Source organism: Microtus oregoni, unplaced genomic scaffold (genome assembly GCF_018167655.1).
Source record: "Microtus oregoni isolate MIOR12 unplaced genomic scaffold, Mior012 000014F_ref0000157, whole genome shotgun sequence".
NCBI classification, from domain to species: Eukaryota; Metazoa; Chordata; class Mammalia; order Rodentia; family Cricetidae; genus Microtus; species Microtus oregoni.
Genome location: NW_024543073.1, coordinates 16,772,585 through 16,795,562, shown reverse-complemented (window position 1 = coordinate 16,795,562; position 22,978 = coordinate 16,772,585). Strand labels below are relative to the sequence as shown.

Genomic DNA, 22,978 nt, shown 5'->3' with positions numbered 1-22,978 from the left:
GGGGCTGGAGAGATGGCTCAGAGGTTAAGAGCATTGACTGCTCTTCCAAAGGTCCTGAGTTCAATTCCCAGCAACCACATGGTGGCTCACAACCATCTGTAATGAGATCTGGTGCCCTCTTCTGGCCTGCAGGCATACACAGAGAATATTGTATACATAATAAATAAATAAATAAATAAATATTAAAAAAAAAAAAGACTTTGGGATGGGTTCTACCTCAGACTGTAGGGCATCACAACTCTCAGACTTGTCTAGTAGAGCTGGGAGTAGACATGGAGAGACCACCCACGGGATGTGTGCTGTGATTGCTACAGGCCTCCCAACCAAACCTAAATAATTATACTACTTGATTTTATGACACAGTTGACAAAATTGTCACCATTTAATATAATTTTTTTCTTTTCTCATTTTATTCTTTTGTTTCTTCCTAAATTCACTGGTTTAGCTTTTTTGGTTTTGTTTTTCAGACTTGATGTTCTAACTTCTGACATGATTTTTTAAAATTACATTTACTTACTTGCTATCTTACTGTGCGTGTGTGGAGGTCAGAGGAGGGCATGAGGGAGTCAGTTCCCTCTTTTCATTGTGTGGGTCTGGAAATTGAACTCAGGTGATCAGATTTGATGACAAGCACCTTTCCTAGATGAGCCACCTCTCAGGCCTCATCATGATTTTAAATTATATACAACTGTTCCTACAAAACTGGTCAAGAAGAAAAGTCTTTACTAAAATTCATAATCAATTTAAATATTTGTAAATATGCTAAAAATAATTCATTATCAAACACTTGATAATTAGAGATATATACTAAATCAAGTTTTCTATGACCAATAAAACTTTAGTAGTTCAATCTGTATACTAGCAAAAATGGTGATCTAAAGTTCAAAACCTTCTGGGACTCCAGCTCAGTGTTAGTGTTTGCCTAGCAGCCACCAGGCCCTGGGTTCAACCCCTACTACCGAAAAAGGAAACATCATTCTAATAAAGTTTAAAGTCAATTGCTCATTCCTTCCTCAGCTTGACTGTCCTATCTATAACATTATCTATTAATAGGGATACAAAGACACATAAAATCAACTGCTAAAGTATATATTACATGTTTATTAGGGATACAACTTTTATGTAAAATTTACATTTTATGAAAAAAATCAAAAATATTTACAAAATTTTGGAAGATAGATGTGCTGAAATTACAACCCAAAGTAGTAAATAACACTCCTTAAAAGCCAAACTTGTTAAGAGTTTGTTTACAAATTCCTGGTTAAAGAAGCAGCTACAAAGTCGTCACTGTACACAGCAAGAACCAGCTTGCTAGATAGTCTCTCACTGAAATCTACTGGGCATCTGAAAAACATTAGTGAACTTTTAGGTGAAAAAAGAAAATCCCTATAAACTCATATGGCTTTAAAACTGTAATCTGTACCCAATACAAACTTGCATGTCAACACTAGCTATGAAGGCTATGGGGATAAGAAAGTGCACAAGGTTAGCCATTCCACTCATTTCAACATAAGGTAATACCTGATTAAAAACAGACATTGTGAATTTAGCAGTGTCAGAATTCAAATAGTAAAGCATTAGTTGTCCAATAAAAGCAAATTTAGTCAATATTTTAGTAAGAGTAATTGTAACTAGCATTTAAAAGAACTTGAGTTAGAAATTCTAATTTTGCTAGTTAGTAAAGACTAACGTACAATAAATTGCCTTATGTTTGCTTAAGTCAAACCTAAATTTAGAACTGGAGTAACAATGAATATATAAAAATACCTATTTTTTATTACATACTGTGGAAGAATAGATTCTTTGCTGTGTTTAGTAGAGCAAGACGATATTTTAGTGTCTAGTAATAGGGGTTTTATCTTTTGTAAAGCTTAACAAAATAATTAGTGGTTTATATAAATTATCAAATATAACACAAACTATCACTTTTATGAAAAATGACATTGGTATTTATCATAAATTTCCACTTGTAAGTTATGAACCTTTGTCTAAAACATTTTATTTCTTTTGTCAACCAGAATTGCTATAAAGTAACTACTCAGTATGAGCAGTTCACATTAAGAAACACTTAACCCAATCCTTTACTTCAAATAATCTTACCATATGGAATTTGGCAATTTTCTAATCATTAAAGTGAACATAAGTGACAGTATTTCTCTCATTGCCAAAATCAATCTTTTGAAAAATTATTCATAGAATGCTAGAAAACTCATATTCACAACACAATAGTAACTGTGTAATTTTTTTTTTGATAAATACAGTCAAGGGAAATGCTAAATTAAGAGTTAAAATACCAGTTACCAATTTATCACCACAGTTTCAGCACTTGTTCACTTCACTTACTTATGAATATGCTGAATATCTGAAGATAATTTTATTCCCAGTAAACATACTCCATTAGGCTTATTTGTTTTTCTAGTGGCCATAGTATATCATTAAAGGACATGAGCCAGGATTTTTAAGTATAAATTATCTTTTGGTTATTTTGAATTTTCTTTCCAATTACAGCTCAAAGGTATTTTAAAAATTGCAAATATCTTTTAAATATGCTTGACCACTGTATGATTCTGAATACAAGATCTAGCGTGAGAAAAAAGTGAGGCACATGAATTAACACAGACTAGAGGCACATTTCTGGTTTTGTTATTGTTTTAAAAGGCACACTTTATGTAATCCATATAAAAATAAATTAAATCTACAGCATTAATTCATCAACAATCACAACTTCTATAAAGTTAATCAACTGCAGAAGTAAGTTTTTCTGCTGTCCTTTGCAAGCTTATTTTAAAACACATTGCACTTGAAAATTTTAAAAAATCATATAAAACACCATTTACACTTTACTAATATGCTTATGAGAATCAGATTATAAGGTTTTTTATGCATACAACTTGGACTCTGGTCTGATTACCTTATGGCACATAACTCAATTAGATTGAGCTCTGAGTTAACATTCAAAACTTAAAATTCACGTTCTGTTTATATTCATTCAATATCAAACTTATGGAACTTCAAAGCTATCTCTGAGTCTAAATACATATGGAAAGCTAAATAATTTTGTGCTTGCTCTCCTGAAATTTAGGTTTGTTACTACATTCTAACCTTTTTAGAAACACAGATATTGAAGATAATAAACTTCATTTTAGTGACAATTTGAACACATGTGCTTCCTGAATATTGCGTTTGATCATTACTGTGTACAAGGTCATTTCAGTGCTATTTCTTTCAATGACTCACTTTAAAAGTGCAATTTAAGGTTTGTAGTCAGCTCTCAAAGACGAAGTTTGAAAGACATCATACAAGTAAAGATAGTGTTTGGAAAGAACAGGTGATGCAGTAGCAGGTTCGCACTGTTCCCTTGAGAAAACCGCTTTCCAGGTTTATCAACAATCCGCCAAGTATCGTCCTGAAAAACACCAAGCAGACCTTCGCTGTTACAGTTTCAAACACACTAAATGACCACATTGCTCTCTGGTTACAGACACAGAACTCTAGTTCCCACCTGCTGTTTACAATGCATTAGAACCACATTACATAGTCCACTATGCCGATCATGGTAACTCTACCAAGACTGTCTTTATCTTGCAGTTATAGCAAGGGAAAAAAAAAAATCATGCTTTTAAATTATAAACTACTAGAGAACAAGTGTTTCCCACATACACTACAGAATTCAAAATATCCCAACTTACCAGTGGCAAAACGCTTCTTTACTAAAGAAAGTCTATAGCCAGTGCCAACAAGCTCAATATCGACTCCTGAGAGGGTATTTCCCTCACTAAGAAATTGCACGGCAAGCGTTGTGGGCTTGCTAGGTCCTTCTGAAAGATCAAACTTTGCTCTGAGAGATCCAGAACCTGCAAAGAAAAGAATCAAAACCTTATAAAAGGTAAACTACATTGCAAACCAAATAAAATTAAATGAGCACCTAAGCCAGTGCTTCTCAACCCTCCTAATGCTATGAGTCTTTGAAACAGCTCCTCATGTTGTGGTGATGCCCAAATATAAAATTATTTTCACTGCTACTTCATAACTATAATTTTGCTACTTGTTACAAATCGTAACCTAAGTATCTGGTATGCAAGATATCAGATAACTGACCCCTGGGAAAAGGCCATTGCAGCCCATAGGCTGAAAACTGCTGATCTAACCAAAACTACCTCAGCCAATGGTAAATTCATGAGATGTGCAGAGCAAACAAACCATTGTCCTGTTTTCAAATTAAACCCTATTCAGTGAGCCTGGACTTCTACCAAGTAATTCCAATCACTATTTTCTCTTAATTAACAGTAATGTTCAGAAATGTAAACTGATTAGATAGATGCCTATAATATGCATGTGTTAAAATGACTTAACAAGGATGAGGTAAGGAATGAGGGCAGCACACAGGGAACACAGGGGCATGACACAAGGGATGGGGGACAGGGGAGCAACAAGACAAAGTAAAGAGAAGAGAGTGATAATATCAGATCATGCAGTCCAACAAGGTAAAAGGAAAAGTCAGCTATTACTATTGGGAGGAGGGTATCAATCTCGCTATTTTTCACTAGTCTTATTAGCATCATAATCTAAACAACTGAGCTAACTGGCTAGCTGCATCACCCTTATTTTTCAGATTTTACTAGCACAACATCACATCACCCCATAGATATTTTATAAATCTTTTCTTTCAGCTGTAACCGTTTATTCACATGTCCCCGTCTGACAGAAGCAGAATGAGGGCACCAGTGACACTAATGATCTGATAAATGCTCTGAACACATACATTTCTGCTGAAAGTTCTAACACTGCTGGGTATGATGGTGTGCCTTTTAGGCAGGTACTGGGATGTAGACAGAGGACCTGTGAGAGCAGGCTTAAGAGAATCAAATCCACACCACAGTATCTGGAGAACACGACACAAAGGGAGGACAGCAGCAGAGGAAACTAGAATAGTAGCAAGGCCCAGGCCCCAATAAGAAGTTTATGACATAACCACAAGGAAACACCCAAGATAAGACAGGCAAGAACATCTCAGATTAGTGTCCTAGAAGAGAAGGGAGGGGCAAGACGCAAAGTAAGGAGACCAATGGCAGGACAATAAAAGTTTATTAGGGCTATAGGTGACGGGAAAAGGGGCTCTGTAGGAGAGCCAAAGCATAAGCAAAGAACACAATATTTAAAAGGAAAGAAAGGAGAAGTCCAGGAGGATTTCTAACCTAATTTAACCTGGGTTTCTGGTTAGGGCAGGGGTTCTCAACCTGTGAGTCAAGACCCTTTTGGGGGTTAATGACCCTTTCACAGGATCACATACCAAGTATCTTGCATATCAGCAAGCATATAGCAAAATTACAGTTATGAAGTAGCAACAAAAATAATTTTATGGTTGGAGGTTATCACTGCATGAGGAACTAACTATTAAAGGAAAGGCGAAAACCATTGTGTCAGGGGAAGTAGACAGCCTTGCTCAATAGCACAAAAAAGACATTTTAATCCCCTGTATATACAAAGTTTAACACTACAGAGAAATATTGAACAAGATGTAGTAACTGGTCTGTCCTATGCTATCATGCCAGAGGATGCATACCAGAGTGGAGAACTTTTGCCCAACTCTTAACTATTGTCCACACAGTTCTGAAAGCTTGGCCACTCTTGCTCAACACCTCAGAGCTCTATGAAAGCTCCACTACCAGCACCACCGAGGAGCAGTTACCCAGCAACCCTTAAGCTTTACAAGTACTGCCTGTTCCTTTTCTGGTATTGAGTTAGAATAGAAAACATGTTTCTCTTTTACAGCATTTGAATCTGGTTTGAATGACCACATCAAAACCACATTCATAAAATTCTCCCATTTCCTCACATAGAGCAGACATTTTCATATCTGAATAACAGAAGGAAAGTACTATGTGATACAAAATGTGAATCTTGTTTTTGAGAGAATAAATCCCTTTTCTGTTATATTTACAATTATCATATGTTTTATTAAATAGGGAACAAGATATTCTCTTTCCTTGCTAACTGGCTGTAAGCCTAATACATAGGATGTCTGATTTACTTCCAGTTTTAAGTTAGAAATTTCAATGTGGTTCACAAACCATCAGTGAAACTAGCTACCAACTAAAAATACTAACTCTGAGTACTAAAACAACGAAAAAGAACTAGAAGCCAGCCACCTTACCTCAGGTGTGGCTCTCTAGTACAAATCTGCTCCCGCACAGCAGATATACAAGAATAGACAATCTAGATTTGCTGACCATCCTTTAAAAAATAGCAACAAAGGAGGAGAAAAACCATTGATAAGCTCAAAATGTTCAAAAAGCTGAACAAAACTGGAAGAGCTAAAGCATTCACTCAATAAGAAAAATTAATGCAGGCTAGCTAGGAAGAAAGACTTAACTGGGACTTAACTGGGAACCGTAAGCTAGTTTTACAGACTAAATCAGGAGATAGCGGAGTGATAACTAGCCATATGGTGAACACAGACAGACTCAGTCAGTAGGAGAAGACAATTAACTTGTCTCTCTTTAAAACTGCCACACAGAACTGAAGATCTCTGGCTTACTCTGACAAGAAGGAACAGAAAGGTTCTCTCAGCTAGACTGAGTAGACAAGTTTCATGCCAACACAGCTGGTCTCTATGCATCTGGGGAGGGAAAGCTGGGTACCTGCTCTAACAGAAAGCATCTGTTCTCCCTACGAACAGAATAAGCTCAATCATGTGCAATTAATTATCTGAGTTATCTACCAAGGGATAGTTCTATTTTTTTAATAAATTCTACCACTAGGTATTTCTCTTATGCAAACACAAAAAACACTTATCCTGCAGTTATAAAATTATATTTTCCCTCAAAGAAAGCATATTTAAGGGAAGGGTAAAAAGTGTTCTGAATCTCAGCTTGTACATTCTTACATACGGGATTAACTTCCACCTAGTGGTCAGTCCTAGAACTGAAGCCATGAAATTTCAGAAGGAAACTTTCAAAGTACAGGCTTTAAAAACAAACAAAAAGTAACCAAGATGGCTAGCAAGTAAAGGCTCTTGCCACCATGCCTCAAACCCGAGTCTCACCCTCAGGACCCAGTGTGGAAGGAAGAGAACTGATAGATAAAAGCTGTCCTCTGACCATATATGTGTGCACTCACACACATAATTAATAAAGGTAGTAACAGTAATGTCATAATAGAAAACAACTAAGGCCAGGGGAAGCAGAATAGCACAATACAGAGAATGAGAAGGAGCACACCCTTACCTCCACTGTCTGATTTCTCCGAAATCCCAGATAATTTCCAAAAGGCTTTCATTTGTTCTGCATTCCTGTAATAAGAACAAGTATCTTTAAATTCTGTCTCTTACAATATCTAATACATAAATGGACAATATATAATATATATTATATATACCTCAAGTATTTTTATTATAAAAACTACAGTGTGGGCTTTAAATGGCAAAACCTAGTGAAAACATATCATATACATAATAAATGTAATGCTGTAGTTTTCTCAAGAAATGAAAGTTTATCAAATTATAAGATTCCCTTCATTTCCAGTGGTCAGAGGAAAGAAGCCTGTGTATATGTGGCTCAGTATCTTAGTCAAAATAAACATTATATTTAATGATAACTGTATTATAGTACTAACAGAGGTAGAAGGATACAAGAGGTGGTTAGCAATGGTAGTAACTAGTACTACTGAACACTAAGCAGATATTCCTGTAGATAGGCTAAGTGCAATATTTAACCTTATTAAATAATAATTATTGTTCTTTAAATTCTACGTATGTATAGAAATGTGCTTGCCACTGGCACATGTAGGAGTCAGAAGAGCTCCTTTACATGTGTTCACAGGAACCTTTTAATTAAGGTCGTTAGATTTGCAAGGGCAAGCACTTAACCAATTATTGTTAGCTTTAAGAGGTTAGAACTGTTGCAGCTGAAGACAAACAGAAATGCAACTGGAATGCAAAAACAGTTTACCATATTGCAGGGGGAAGGGACTGCATATTTGTGACTCCTCCATCCACTGGTACCACCACCTGTATGTTGGAAAGCACACTCGGTGCGACCATAGCTTCTGGGTTGTACTTATAATCCACTCTCAAATCAGTGGTGCTGGCACTACATTTCCAGTATGTCGCAAGATTTAGAGGAGTGGACTGAATGCCATTTGATGATACCTTTAAAGAGAATCAAACAAGTAACTGTCTTTGCCTGAAGAATAAACAAGTCATGTTCATGACACAAACACCTGTGCCTAAGAATCTGCAGAATCACAACTAAGCAGCAAGAAGAGTGGCTGTTGCTAGGAAGAATAAAGCCCAGGGTCACTCTTGTGTGTGGACCTGGGACAGCCTACCTGCAAACTGCCATGGTGCAGTTCCCTTGGATCCAACTGCAGAAAATCTGACTTTATAGATTAGGCACTATGTCCAGAAATTAGCATTCAATTAGGCAATTTTAAAAAATTAATTTGTATGAAGTCTTAAGCCTTTCAAAGGAGGACTCTAAGAGTTCCCATTAGTTATAAATGAATTTTAAGAATTTAGATATACATCTATAAGAAAAGAAGGTTCACCATGTGCTTCCCAAAACCTAAAACACACTTCATTTATTCAGTTTAAACACAGTGAATGACACAATTCCCGACTCTTCAGCTCCTTTTTCAAAGGGCTCCTTGAAGCCATTTCCTTCCGTCTATAGCATTTACTTTCTAATAATACTATTTACTGATCATGTTTACCATCTCCTTGTCCTATTCCCAGGAATTAGCAAGCACTGATTATAAATGTGTTTTTTAGAAACACAAGCTATCTTTAATATCATTACACTATTAAAAATTCAAACATAAATGTAAAATAGAGATTAAGCTCCAGGCTTAACATGTGTAGGATATTAAGTGCTCTAACTACTGAGATGTAACCAAGCCCACCCCTTGGTGTTTTTACTCCCACTGTTAACAACATGTTACACATCCTCCCCAAGTTTAGGAACATGAAACATGGTTTTTATAACATACTGGTGAAGTAGTGTATTCCTCTGCTGCTGTATGCTCAGGTACCCTGGAAACAATACTACAGTAAGTGTATTTTGTACCTTTTCTTTGCCTGTTATGAAGCTTCTGAGTAATTATTTCATAAAGAACTTTGCATTAAACCAATTAATTTACTACAACTTCCTTCTAAAAGGTTCTATTAATTTACATTCAGGAGTAAGTGGGCACACCTCTTTCAATACTGGATGAAGCAACCATTATTGCCTTAACCACTGCATCCAAGGGTTATTTACCTTGTACTCATAAAGGTTCTTAGAGTAATCCTTTTAGTCTGTCTAATGCATTCCAGCACTTTATATACATACTCACCTGTTTTTGTGTTAGTTATCTCTTCTGATATACCTCCTGGGTTTTAAATCTATTATTTTATGTGTGTGTGCATATGCACATGTATGCGCGTGCGAGCGCACACACACATATATTATGGTTAGAGTTGTGCTGTGGAATCAGTTCTCCCATTCCACATTTATGTGAATTTAGAAATTGAACTTGAATCATCAGGATCAAATTCAGGTTATGAGGATTGCACAAAAAGCACTTTTAATCACAGAGCCACCCCATCAGCCCCTCTTCCAGGTTTTAAACATACTTAGAAATGGCTTTCATAGCTCAACAGTAAAAAGATATACTAAGTATATGTTATGTATACATACATCTTTGTACATATTTATTTTAGTCACTTTATGGTTTCATTCATTATTGAGAGTTTGATACATGTAGAGTTAAGAGTTTTATATTAAAAAATTTTTTTTTCCAAGGCAAAGTTTTTCTGTGTAGCCTTAGCTGTCCTGAACTTGCTCTGTAGACCAGAGTGGCCTTGAACTCAGAGATCTGCCTGTCTCTGACTCCTGAGTGCTGAGATTAAAAACATGTGCCACTACTTCCTGTCTATTACTTCTTATTTTATTCTTTTATGTAACAGTACTAGCAAATCCAGAGAAACACTTAAATTCTGTGCTACTAATATAAACAGTGAGGTTTGGTATATCAAACTTTAACTGACTGATTTGGCATTTCTTTATGAAGAATGGCTATATCAGAGTTTTCTGGTTAAATATAATTTCATGTATTAATATTTGCTCAGTGGTTGAGTAAAAAACAGATGGTAAACACTATCATTTTGGCTAAAATAGTCATGAACTTAATAAAAGAGTTTCAAATTCCAAAATAATCTTGAATTCCTGGAATGGACCTCATTTGGCTACATATTTACTCATTTAGAGTTTTACCAAATTCCATTTGTTTATCTGTAAATTTAAGGTTTTCACAGTGATAGGACACTCACCTGATACTTTAATACATCTACATTATAGTAAGAAGCAGCTGGATTTTGCTCTGATAGCTTCTTGAGGTAGACAGTAACAGCTTGCATGTTCATCCAAAAATCTTTTGTGTTGGAATCACACTGTGATGGATCACTATATGTATAAGAAACATTTTTGTTATTTCATTTGTCTTATCTTTTTCCTTCCTTTATTTAGTCAGTTGGTGAGCTGGGAAAGACTATTAGAAATCAGTCAAAATGTGGGATGAGGGAAAACCAAGATTAGAAGATGAAGAACGGAACAGTGAAAAGGTTCCCTGAAAAGTAACTAGCACTAGCATCAAAACAAAGAAAAGGATGGCACAAAGCTGATTAACTGCAATAAATAATTTTGGCATTGTCTTCAATCAACATTATTTCATAAAGAAAAAACATTTCTTAAAAAGAAACTTCAATCTTAATCTTCAAAGCAAAGCACAACACAAACCTGAACACAAGCTGTGAATTTGGAAGAATTTGCTCGAGTCTGCTGATGTTTTTCACTCTAAAGCACAGCACAGCCGGAGAGGGGTTGCTTGTGAAGACTTTAATAATTCCACTTGGAAATGATATTGTCACATCTCCAGTGATCTTCACAATACACCTGACATTGAAGGACATGGACAAGTGCTTAAATAATGTCTTCTCAAAAGTATGCTTGGTTTTAAAAAGTGTATGTATGTATGCATATACATACAGCTGTGCATCTGCTCATACAGACATGTATTATATCCTTTCTTAAAATTACAGACTAAACATAGAAAACTGTAATGGAGTACTCCTGCTATTACACATAAGCACAGTTCTTTGTGTGTGGTAGCCATCCTTCGAAGACCTGTGTGGGCAGTGCTTCCCTAGTAATAGCATCAATAACCAGTTACAGTTACTTTTTCCTCTTAAGACCTCTGAACCCCTAGGATTGGTAATGGCTGCTCTTCTTTTCATTGCTTCTTCCTCTGAAACTTGATTCACACTGTATTGCTCAGACTCTATCTTCTTCAGATCATCTCCAGTGGTCCCTTTTCTTTTCCTGAAATCCTGAGTTCCTGCCTCACCACTAATCTTATCTCTGCACCACTATTTCTAGCATAATTTTTATTAAGTTCAATATCCATCCAGATGGTCCTTTTAATATCCTTGGTCACCTAGTTCTTCACCTGTCTCTTCCAGGGGCTCTGTCCTTCAGCTGTCCTCAGGCACGGTCCTCAACAACCTGTTGCACAATGAGCACTTATCGACTCAGACTCTCATTTTTCTGAGTCATTCCATCTAGTAGCACTACTTAGTTCCTCACCATGCTACCTCACTTCCTAACTTCATATCCTTATATTCCTTATCTTTGATTTTCCAGGTTCCTCATTAGATATGCTCCTTTATGCTTTTGCTAACCGATCAGCTGAACAAGACTTGACTAAACCTAGTTTCCCTCCCACAAACATATAGCTCAATGTGACTAGAGAAAACTAAACTGCATGGCTAAGCCTCCCATCTGCTCCCTTAGCATGCCCTGGCTGGCCATTCTATCTTGTCTAGTTACTCGCTCCTCTGTCTTCTCATAGCTTCTGTTTCTCCTCTTACTGCATATTTCTTCACCCTAGATGTAGGTGATTATGTTATTTTTAATGAAGAAGTAAAATCAGAAAGGGATTTTCTCTTTTCACTACTGAACTCATAATCTGCCAAACCTGTATCTATCATGCACCATTCCTGTTTCAATGGAAGACTTGTTCGCATGGGCAGGTTGGCACGCGGAGGCCAGAGGTTGTTATCAGATTTCCTCCTTGATTGCTCACCATCTGATTTTTTCAAGGCCTTTCTCACTAAATCTGGAGCTCATGTGTGCGGCCATACCAGGCTTTTCTCTTTAATGTAGTATTTTTACTACTCTTTTGAGAACCTCATAGACACATACAATGTATTTGATCATATTCACACTTTACTCTTCCTCCTAATTCTTGTCAGATGCACTACTCCCTTCCAACTTCCACACCCAGATTTTATGTAGATGTTGGAAATCTGAATTTCAGGTCCTCAGTCCTCATGCTTGTGCAAGCACTTTATCAAGTTAAGTCATCTCCCTGGTCTCTAGCGTTTAAAAAAAGAAAAAAGGAAAAAGAAAAGAAAAAAATTGAGGCAGGCTCTCACAAAGGTGAAGATGGCCTTGAACTCACTAAGTAACTGAGGATGACCCTTAACTCTTGATCCTCTTGCCTCCCGTTTCCAAGTGAAATTACAGGTGTGGGTTACCACACACAGCTCTATCATCTTTAAGTCAACATATTAAAACAAATTCCTTTGTCCTTGTCACTATTCCATCTCTCAGCTTCCCCTCAGTAAAACATCCAAAGAATTACCTATATTTGTTTTCTCCAAACAGTTGCCTAAGTGTGCATAATCTGCTCCTGCACTCCAGCAGCCTCACATCTTCACCAAGTCACTACAATTACATGCTTGAAGGTCACTAGTGACTTCTATACTGTCAATGCCAATGGCAGCATAAGGAATTCGTCGTACCTTCCTTCATGAAACGACTTTTAGTTTCTAGACACTGCTCAACTGGTTCTGTCCTTCTCTTGCTGCTTCTGATCTCCATCCGGTTCCTATGCTTGGTCATTCTGGTCTTCATGTTTTCAACACAGAATCAAGACTTGGTTCTCTGATCTTTTCTTCTGTCTACTTCTTAAAACCCCAACTTCGTATATTACATACAAACCAAAAACACCAAATATTTTATCTCGAGTCTATACTTACTCAGTGAGCTCCAGAATCATGTACATAGCTACCAACTTGTGTACATTAACAACACTTAACAAGTACCTCAAATTTGGCATTCTATTCTCTCAAGAAATCTTGATAACTGCTTTCAAATACATTTAGAATATCACCAACACTTACCACCTTCCCTGCTAATAATATACTTATTCACCATCATCTCTTATCTGGCTTTCTTCTGCTAATCTCTCCCCCTCCCTCTCTCCCTCCCTCCCCACCTCCAAAGCTGTCAAAACACTACAAAAAAACACAAATGACCTCATCACCTCTCAACTCATGGGATCCGCTTGGCTTATCTTATTAAAAATGAATTCCCAATTTATCACGGCCTACAATGCCCAATCTGATCTGGTACCTCTCTGGATGCATCCTCAACCACACTATTTTATCCTATTCAGAGACATGTTTCACTCCGCTCCCCCAAATACACCAAGCATGCCTTTCCCATGGATTCTACCACAGTGCCCTTGTCCCAGGGTCTTATTTTCCTAGATATGTGAATGGCTTGCTCCACCATACTTTTCAAGTATCTGCTTAAACCCTCCGAAAGTCTTTTTTCCCTACTGTAATTTCCCACCCTCTCACACCTCCCTTTTCAATAACATGGATGAGTACACAACTATTTGCTCCTCTCGTGTTTTCTTTACTATAATGCATGGTCAGGAGACCTCTGTTTTCTGAAGTGAAGTAGCCTTAGTATTTATTCAGAGTCTTGCTGGGCATGATGGTGTACGCCTTTAATCCCAGCACTTTTGAGGCAGAGGCAGGTGAATTTCCAGGCTAGCCAAGGATACATAGGGACCCTGTTTTAAAAATAACCAAAAAGAGTCTTACACATAGTAAGTACTTAGTGAATGAATATATGTTGAATATTATTTAAGTAGCTTGGTGGGTAAGAATGCTTGCTGCTTTTAAAGTTGACCCAACTTCAGCTCTTAGCATCCATACTAGGAAACTCACTTCAGTTCCAGGAGCTCTAATACCCTCTTCCAGCCTTGTGGGTAACAGGCATGCATATGGCCTGTATAGATGCATGCAGAGAATATACACACATAAAACAAAAATAAAACCTTAAAGCAGATATAACTTTTCTCAAAAGCAAGATGCTAAACCAATTCTACAAGGACCCAAACACCTTGTCTACATCTCTTTAGAACAGTGCCCACCCCCAAACACAAGTGCATATGTATATATTTAAAACTAACTTGGTAGGATCTGCTCCTTTGAAGTAGGCATTGACAGATTCTGTAAGGGCGATGGCCACAGGTAAAGTGTCCTGGTTTCCAAGACTGACTGGGCTGGGACCCCGTGACACACCTAGAATAGACATAATTAATCTGTTAAATCATTCTAGACATACACCAAATACTAAGATTCATACCATAAATACCAAGACAGATTGATGTTAGGTTGTCACAAAAAGACCTTATTACTGGTTTCATTGATGCTGCAAGTATAAACCTAGAGGTTAAGAAAGACATCATAAAACAAATTAGAACATAATGTGAATCACACTCACTCTCACACACACACACACACGTCTGGAACAAACTTACTTTTAAATGGAAAGAGATACACAGGATGGTTAAGGAAAGTCAAAAAGTAAAGTCATTGAAACAAAGAGTTAAAATAACTACTGTGGCCTCCAAAACCCTTCAGATATAAATATTTTTTTAAGTTTATTGGTCACAGGCTAGTCATTTCAAGGCATATTTGAATTTTGTCTGTTACGTTTCTCAAATAATAATAGTTCATATACTACTTATTACTGTAATTCTCTAAATTCCTCTTTGATGCTTATATAACCTTAGTTATGTAACAGTTGGGGTTAGATATCTTTCAGATTTTGAACTATTTCATGTAGAGTATTTGCATCTTTATCCACCCCCTTATCCGTAACCTAGAAGCCCCAATTCTAAAATGTTCCAAAAATCAAACTTTGAGAATTATTACCAAAGTTCTGAATTTTGGGATTTTGAATTTCTAGATTGCAGGTGTTCATCTTGTATTGCAGTCCCATATTACTTTGCCTGAATAAATGTTTGACTAACATAATTATTTTAAAAATTGATTTAATTTTCATTCAGACAAAACACCGTCTTAACCGTATCCTATTGGAATTTTAGGCTGGCAGCACATGCCTTTTTAAAGAGACCAGCCTAGTCTACAGAGTAAGTTCTAGGACAGTCTCCAAAGCTACACATAGAAACCCTGTCTTGAAAAATCAAAATAAGTAAACAAATAAATAGGCAAATACAGTTTGGGAATTTTAAAAGCATAATAAAATTCTGAACAAATCTGTGAACTAAACTCAGATGTTAAGCTACCTTTAACTAGTTTATTATCACTGGAGCCAAACACCTGGCACAACTCAAAAAGAACAGTTATTTATATTGGCTCACGGCTAAGTCACTGGACTTAGTTCCTAGTGGTTGTCCTCATATGCTTCTGCAGAGTATCATGGTGACAAAAGCAAACGCTGGAGGATGACAGGAAGCAAGGAAAGAGAAAGGTATAGTGGAGCAGACATAACCTTCAAAGGCTATGACTTTCTTATTTATGTAGGTCCTAGACACTTTACATTAACATGCAAAATCTTCCAAAACACTGTCACCAGTTTGGGAGCAGAGCATTAAACTCAGGAGCGGCAGGGCACATCTCGTGTCTTTTTAATCTACACAAACCACCTCCCCACTGAGACACACTGCCTTGCTTCTCTGCACAGATGCACTCTTCCAGCATAGGCTTTACCACCACTGCAATGACTTCCCTGAGTTAGGCACTCATTTAACCATGGTGCCTGACGCCTTGTGAACAAACCTAATCTTACAAACAACGACAACAGATATTTCATAACCTTAAGAGGCCAGGAAGATCTGTTGCTCTACACTTGTAAGGAATTTTTATTTAGAAGGTTCTTTATAGTTATGAAAAGATCTTTAGTGCTGAAAACTACATGGAGACCAAAACTACTGATTTTGACCTTCAGGAAAAGTAAATTTTCCAAAATGAACAATAAATAATTCTATGTGAATGTAAGAATTCAGTAATTCAAAATTCATTTACAAAATAACAACAGTTACTACAGGTTAAATAAATTATATCTGAAGTTCCTGGGACCAGAAAAGTTTCCATTTTTAGCTTTTTCCAATTTGGGAATATTTATGTAAGCTCTGCCAGTAGACCATCCGTAATCTTAAAATTTTTGCTATCTAAAAGGCTCTGTAATCTGAAACTTTGTTGAAAATCTTCAGATTTCAGAGCATTTGAATCAAGGATTTTCAAGTAACAAGTGACAAGCACTCTGCTAAAGAGGCAGAAAAATAAAGAGATGGCTTTTTAAATAACGAGTCCTAGTTTTGCAGAACAGACAGGTATGGTCTAGGAATAGATGGCTGGGAAAGAAGAGAAGAGTGCTTTCATGATCAGAACACATAAATTCTTCTACATTTACTCTCCTGTTTACAATAGCTAGGAACTGTAAACAGCCTGGGTACCCATCAAGATGAGAGGAGAAAAAGAAAATGTGGTAGTATGAACAGTGGAATTTTAAACAGTCATAAAGAAAATATAAGTGACATTTACAGAATATGGATAAAGGGGAACTATGTTAAAAAAAATAAGCAAGACTCAAAGACATATACATGTTCTCTTTCATATATGACATCTATATTTAAATGTGTGTGTGAATTCATGCATGTTTGTTTGTAGGTCATGAAACTAAAATGGAGACAAAGAGAGCTTAAGGGACAGAAGGGGGGAAAGAGGATGATAACAGAAAGGAGGCTAACAGAGAAGAAATAAAGAAATATGTAAGAGAGAGGCAGGGAGAACAGCACTGGAGGGGGACAAAATATACAAAATTGGCACAAGGAGATTTTTATGCTAACTTAAAAATTAATTTAAAGCTGGACAGTGGTGATGTACACCTTTAACCCAAGCACCTGGGAGGCAGATGCTGGAGGATTTCTGTAAGTTTGAGGCCAGCCTGGTCTACAAAGAGCTAGTTCCAGGACAGTTAAGACTGTTACTCAGAGAAAGCCTATCTTGAAAATGCCCCCCAAAATAATAATAATACTAACAAATAAAAAAATTTAAGAACATACCACTGTCAAAATTAAAGAGAAACAATCTTATATGATTATTCTAAGTATTAAATGATCCCGAATGAAAAGGATCAGATAGATAGACGTTTAAATCTTTATTAAAAATGATTAGGTAAAACATAAGGGATTAATCAACAGGTATGAGTTTGAGCATGCAAGCGAGAAAATGTTAAGAAAAAATGCCAAGTATGAATTCACTGATTCCAACTATAAATACATGTTTATAGACAGGCAATATCTATAAAACCTAAGTTTAAATCCATCAACTCTTTTTAACGTTCTAAGCAGAAGGTCATCAGAATTTAAGGACATCACATTTTTAGGCAAAGATGAAAACTCCTTTTTGCTTCTTTTTTTTTTTTTAAGCTGTGGCAAAACATGTAACAAAATTTATGGTCTTACTTCTACCTCCATTTTCTTATCTTTTATTTTTTAAGGCAGGGTCTCACTGTTCTTACTAATTTTAGGCGCACAGTTAAAAGTACAAAGAAAGAAAACAAGAAATACTGTACAACTATTTCTACCATGTATTCCCATAACTGAAAACTGAAACTCTATACCCATTACAATTACCCTCCATATCTATACCCTCACTTTACCTAACCTCTGGCAACCACCACTGTATTTTCTGTTTCCATGAACCTGACTCTAAGTATCTCATAGAAGTAATACATATCGAAACCACTGAATTTATCCAAATGATACAGAATTGACATTACTATTTCTTTAATTACAAGAAATAATGAAGAATAGGAACCACCCCATATACATAACACACATTCAATTCCATATAGGTCTGCCAGGTCCTCGAACATAAGATAATGAAGAAATTGATCAACTATTAATTGGAAATATGCTGGAGGTGTCAGAATTTGAAGGGAAAAAAAAAAGGTGTGTCAATAGCAAAAGTTTGTTTTTTTTTTTAAGGACTTTTCCATCACATAGCAACAAGCCAAGGAAATTATAAGGGAATATCCTACTTGTTCTTTCTACAAACACCACTACCTACAGGAAGTAACCCAAAGTGCTGTAGGACAATGGTCTTTTATCCTGTCACTTGTATTATTTTTAATAAGATGCTGATTGGCCAGTAGCCAGGCAGGAAGTAGAGGTGTGGCAATGAGAATTCTGGGAAGAGGAAAGTTTCAGTCTGTAGTTGTCACTCAGACACAGAGCAAGCAAGATGTGACTGCCTCACTGAAAAAGGTACCAAGCCACATGATTAACACAGACAAGTATCATGGGCTAATATAAGTTATAAGAGTTAATAAGTAGCCTGAGCTAATAGGTCAATCAGTTTATAATTAAACTGTATTTCTTTGGGAATAAACAACTGGAGGACCAGGTGGGACAGAAACCTTAGTCAACAGCAAAGGGTACTGAAAAGGAATGAAACCTGGCAGATGGGAGTGTTCCACTTTGTAGAATTTGGAAAACTAAAATATGAACACCACACCACTGATACCTATTCAGGTTCTCAATAGGCAACTGCCAGAACCTGGAAACAACCTTAATGCCCCTTGACTGAAGAATGGATAAGGAAAATGTGGTACGTTTACACAATGGAGTACTAAACGGCAGGAAAAAAATAATGACATCCTGAATTTTGCAGGCAAATGGATGGAGCTAGAAAACATTATTTTGAGTGAGGTAACCCAGATACAGAAAGACAATTAGCACATGTACTCACTCATATGTGGTTTTTAAACATAAAGCAAAGAAAATTAGCCTGCAAACCACAATCCCAGAGAATTTAGACAACAATGAGGACACTAAGAGAGACTTACATAGATCTAATCTACATGGGAAGTAAAAAGTAGAAAAACACAAGATCTCCTGAGTAAATTGGGAGCATGGGGGAGAGTTGAAGGGGGTAAGGGAGAAGCAGGGAGGGGAGCAGAGAAAAATGTAGAACTCAATAAATATCAAAAAAGAAAAACAACGAAAAGAAAAACAAAATAAAAGATATGCTAAATAAACAGAAAGGGTAATAAAACCCCCAGAAACAAATTGCATATTAACTTTGAATTTTCTAAATGCTAATGAGAAAGGAACAAAAGCTGCAGACAGACATTGGATAGTCTTCAGAATTAAATCAGCTGAAATACTTTAAAAAATTTGTTGACCTCAGAATGGAAACCAAGATATGTGTTATGTTTGGGGAGGAATTTGATTTTCCACAGAAGAAGAAAGGCTATGGACACTATCAAAATTGATAAAGATTCTATACAAACAAGAGAGATCTCTTAATTACAAGAGATGATAGTTCATCAAGCAGTATGGCTGTTTAATCTAACCTATAAAACTAAAGAATGCTTTTTATTTGATCAATTTTAACTTGCCAAAAGGGAACCTCCAGAAATTTAGAATTAGGGAAGGGTTTTGTTTCTGTCTTTTCAGGAGAATAAAGAAGTACGAAGACCACTGAACAAACGAGACATAAGAAGCAAAAGGACAAATCATCTAGAAACACTGTCCCATGAAAAAGAGTAAAGCAGCCTAGTGGTGTATTACATTTCTAACAGGATAAAATTTTATAAATCTTCCCAAATGTTTGTTTCTGCTGTTTTCTACAGACATATAACACAAATGGTCTTTTTGTCATCCCAGTCCAATTAAAAATTAAAGCTGGCTTTGGAGTTGGAGTGTGGCTCTCTTCTTTTCTAAACTCAAGCATGCTTGTTAAAGTAAAATCCAGAATCTCTGTCTTATGTCAGAAGAGACACCTAATATGGGGCAGAAGAAAAACAAAAATTAAAGGACTATTTTATTGCTTCTAATCTCATAATCCTTTGGTTTTATTTTGATTCCTTAAGGCTTTTCTTAAGGTATAAATATTTTCAGGGCTGGAGAGGTGGCTCAGAGGTTAAGAGCACTAGCTGCTCTTCCAGAGGTCCTGAGTTCAATTCCCAGCAACCACATGCTGGCTTACAACCATCTATAATGAGATCTAGTGCCCTCTTCTGGCCTGTAGGCATACATGCAAGGACAAAACATTGTATACATAATTGAAGTATTTTTTTAAAAGCATAAATATTTTCTCAAAATTTATAGGATTATTATACACGTATTTTAAAGTTTTTTTCATGATATTAATGGACATACAGAGTACTAACTAATTTTAGAAAGAGGTTTTGTCTACCTTCCTGTACATGGTTTCAAGTTTGAATGTCTGTTTTCTGCAGTGAACCATGAGTACACCTAACAGTAACCTTTTAAAGTCTCCAAAGGGTCCAGGACGCAGCCCCACAACAACAATTCCTCCACTGATAACACCACTAAGCTGAATGACACCACCTAAAGATCAGCTTTGGACTACAAACTGCTCATAACAATTTCAAGGGGGCTAGCTAAAATGATCCAGCCTCACAGACTACTCTAGCCAGGACTTGAGACAAGCCCTGCACTTTCCCATTGCACAGAGACTGGACAACTATATACAGCTATGTCTCCCAAGACTTGACAATTAATCCAAAATTTTCTTTTCAGGGTCCCCTAAAGATGTCGTTGCCCCCAAGACAGCAGAAAGTAAATTTACGAATACGATGCCCACATTTCCAAGAGGTGGGTGGGTAGTTTTTGGTTGTTCAATGAGTTATGGATATTTGTCATTGTTTAGGGGGATTGATTACAAGTTGTTACTGGTAATGGTCAGGAAAGAAGCTATACAACAGAGATTAGATTCAGAGTTCTTGTTTTGATAAGGGGGATATGATAGGACAAAAGGGTAGATTATTGAATCTACTCTGAAAAGAAAAAAGGGAGGATATTGATATAAGACAAAAAGGTAAATTACTGAATCTACCTTTAAAAATAAACTACTATCTTTAAATATTTTACACTAGATTGGACTTTTGTATAATGATACAAACGAGATTAATTTTGTTAGAACATACTGCACATATACCTTTCTAATCTTGCTGAAGGTACTGTGCCTATATAGCTCATTTAACAATATAATACAAATTTCTAGCCCTTGAAAGTTATTATTACCAACTACTTAGAATAAGGAAATGTAGGTTAGTAATCACCAATTACAATCAAACTTGGTAGTCACATTAGGTATGTTACAAGATCGAAGAGATATATTTTAAATAGACACTGTCTTCAAACACTTGAGAGATCTATGAATATGGCATTTAAGATGTTCTAATAGCATAGGTTTTTTAATTTGCTGTTGGTGGTGTTTTTGGTTTTTTTGCTCACTGTCCCTAATTTTATTAGATTTAAAACAATGTGTGTATATATACATACACACACACACACACACACAGCAACCATATAAAAAGTACGATTACTTGCCTTCATCAATTCTCATGTATCTGAACCATATTAATTATACTTTCATACAGAAAGATGGTTCTGTTGTAACGAAAAGAAAAAACAAAACCCTCAGCTCAATTGTTGAATTATAAATTACAGAGAGTATTAGTGAGACGGTTTATGGATCAAAAATAGGAAATAACATCCAACTCTTTCCAATGAAACTTCCCAATTGTTGCCAACCTAGGTTTTCATCTTAAAGTACTTCAGATCTACAGCAAGGGATTTAAGATGTTTTAATAACATAGGTTCTTTTTTTTTTTTTATGACAATGAGACATGCCTGCTCCTGGAAGCATCAATCTACTTCAGAGAAGATAATGGGCATTGAAGAAACGCCACATGGAGTTTACTTTCTTTGTGGCAAAAGTAAGCCACTGGGCAAGAAAATGCTCTTGCCTCAACTGCTGACAGCATGCTGTCCTAATTGGAGAAGCAGGACATAAAAGAGAGTGACTACAAACCTTGTCAAGACACGGAAGGACCATCATCCAAAATCCTGCTTCATAGAAAAGTCTGTTAAATATTCTAAGCCTTTAGGCCAACGTTGGAGAGGAATCTTGGGTGACTGACCAGGCAGCCAGCTGTTTCTGTCATTTCTAACATTTTCTGGAAGTCTTTTGCTTGCACTTCGTGCTTTCTCATTTATTATTTCCTTCTCAGGTCTCTGAGGAAGTTGAAGACTAGATAATTATGATTTTCCTTGTTTACCAAACTCATTTAAAAAAAAAAAAATCACAGTCTGGAGAGATAGCCCAGAGGTTTCGAGTACTAGCTGCTCTCCCAAAGGTCCTGAGTAAATTCCCAGCACCCACACGGTGGCTCACAACCATCTGTAATGAGATCTGGTGTCTTCTTCTGGTGTGCAAGCATACATGCAGACAGATCACTGTATAAATAATAAATAAATCTTCAAATTTTTTTTTAAAAAAGTCACAAAAGAAATGTAAAGTATATAAGGTCGAGAGACATAAAAAGGTAATTTTGAGTTGGTAATGCAAGACAGGATAGAAAGTGAATTAGGTACAATACTTTGGACTCATTAAGATAGGATAGATAAAGGAGTATTTTCTCTGAATTTGTCAAACGCAAATGGACTAGACGCTGTTGATGTATATATTGCCTGTATATATTACATATAGTTATTATACTTATTGTATATAGTTTTTCTTATATTAGCTATAACCTTTTTATTTTAGACAAAAAGGGGAAATAAAGCGATACTTTGTGTTTTAACAAAGCTTGCCTGAAGATCAGAGTGCAGAGCTAGCCATACTAGTCAGGTATCAGGCCAGGGGGTGGTGGCTCACACGTTTAATTCCAGCACTAGGAAGTTGGAGACAAGAAAGGATATGGCTGGGCAGAGAAAGGAATATAAGGAAGGAGAAGACAGGAGCACAGATGCGGTCAGAGGATGCAAGTCCAAGGACAGGGTCGCACTTTTGTTCTGA

At 36.4% G+C, this 22,978-nt stretch overlaps 1 protein-coding gene across 2 annotated transcripts in view; it reads right to left on the bottom strand.

Moving 5' to 3' along the window:
* Positions 1-1,081: 1,081 nt before the first annotated feature.
* The window catches only part of Fcho2 (FCH and mu domain containing endocytic adaptor 2), a 103,477-nt gene continuing 81,580 nt past the window's right edge, over positions 1,082-22,978 (bottom strand). For both annotated transcript variants that reach the window (XM_041663250.1, XM_041663251.1), the window contains 7 exons: positions 14,305-14,416; positions 10,776-10,931; positions 10,310-10,442; positions 7,950-8,149; positions 7,227-7,291; positions 3,690-3,854; positions 1,082-3,406 (listed from right to left, as the gene is read on the bottom strand). In XM_041663250.1, the coding sequence (XP_041519184.1) occupies positions 3,384-3,406; positions 3,690-3,854; positions 7,227-7,291; positions 7,950-8,149; positions 10,310-10,442; positions 10,776-10,931; positions 14,305-14,416 (854 nt within the window). In that variant the 3' untranslated portion in view covers positions 1,082-3,383. The remainder of the gene's footprint in view (positions 3,407-3,689; positions 3,855-7,226; positions 7,292-7,949; positions 8,150-10,309; positions 10,443-10,775; positions 10,932-14,304; positions 14,417-22,978) is intronic.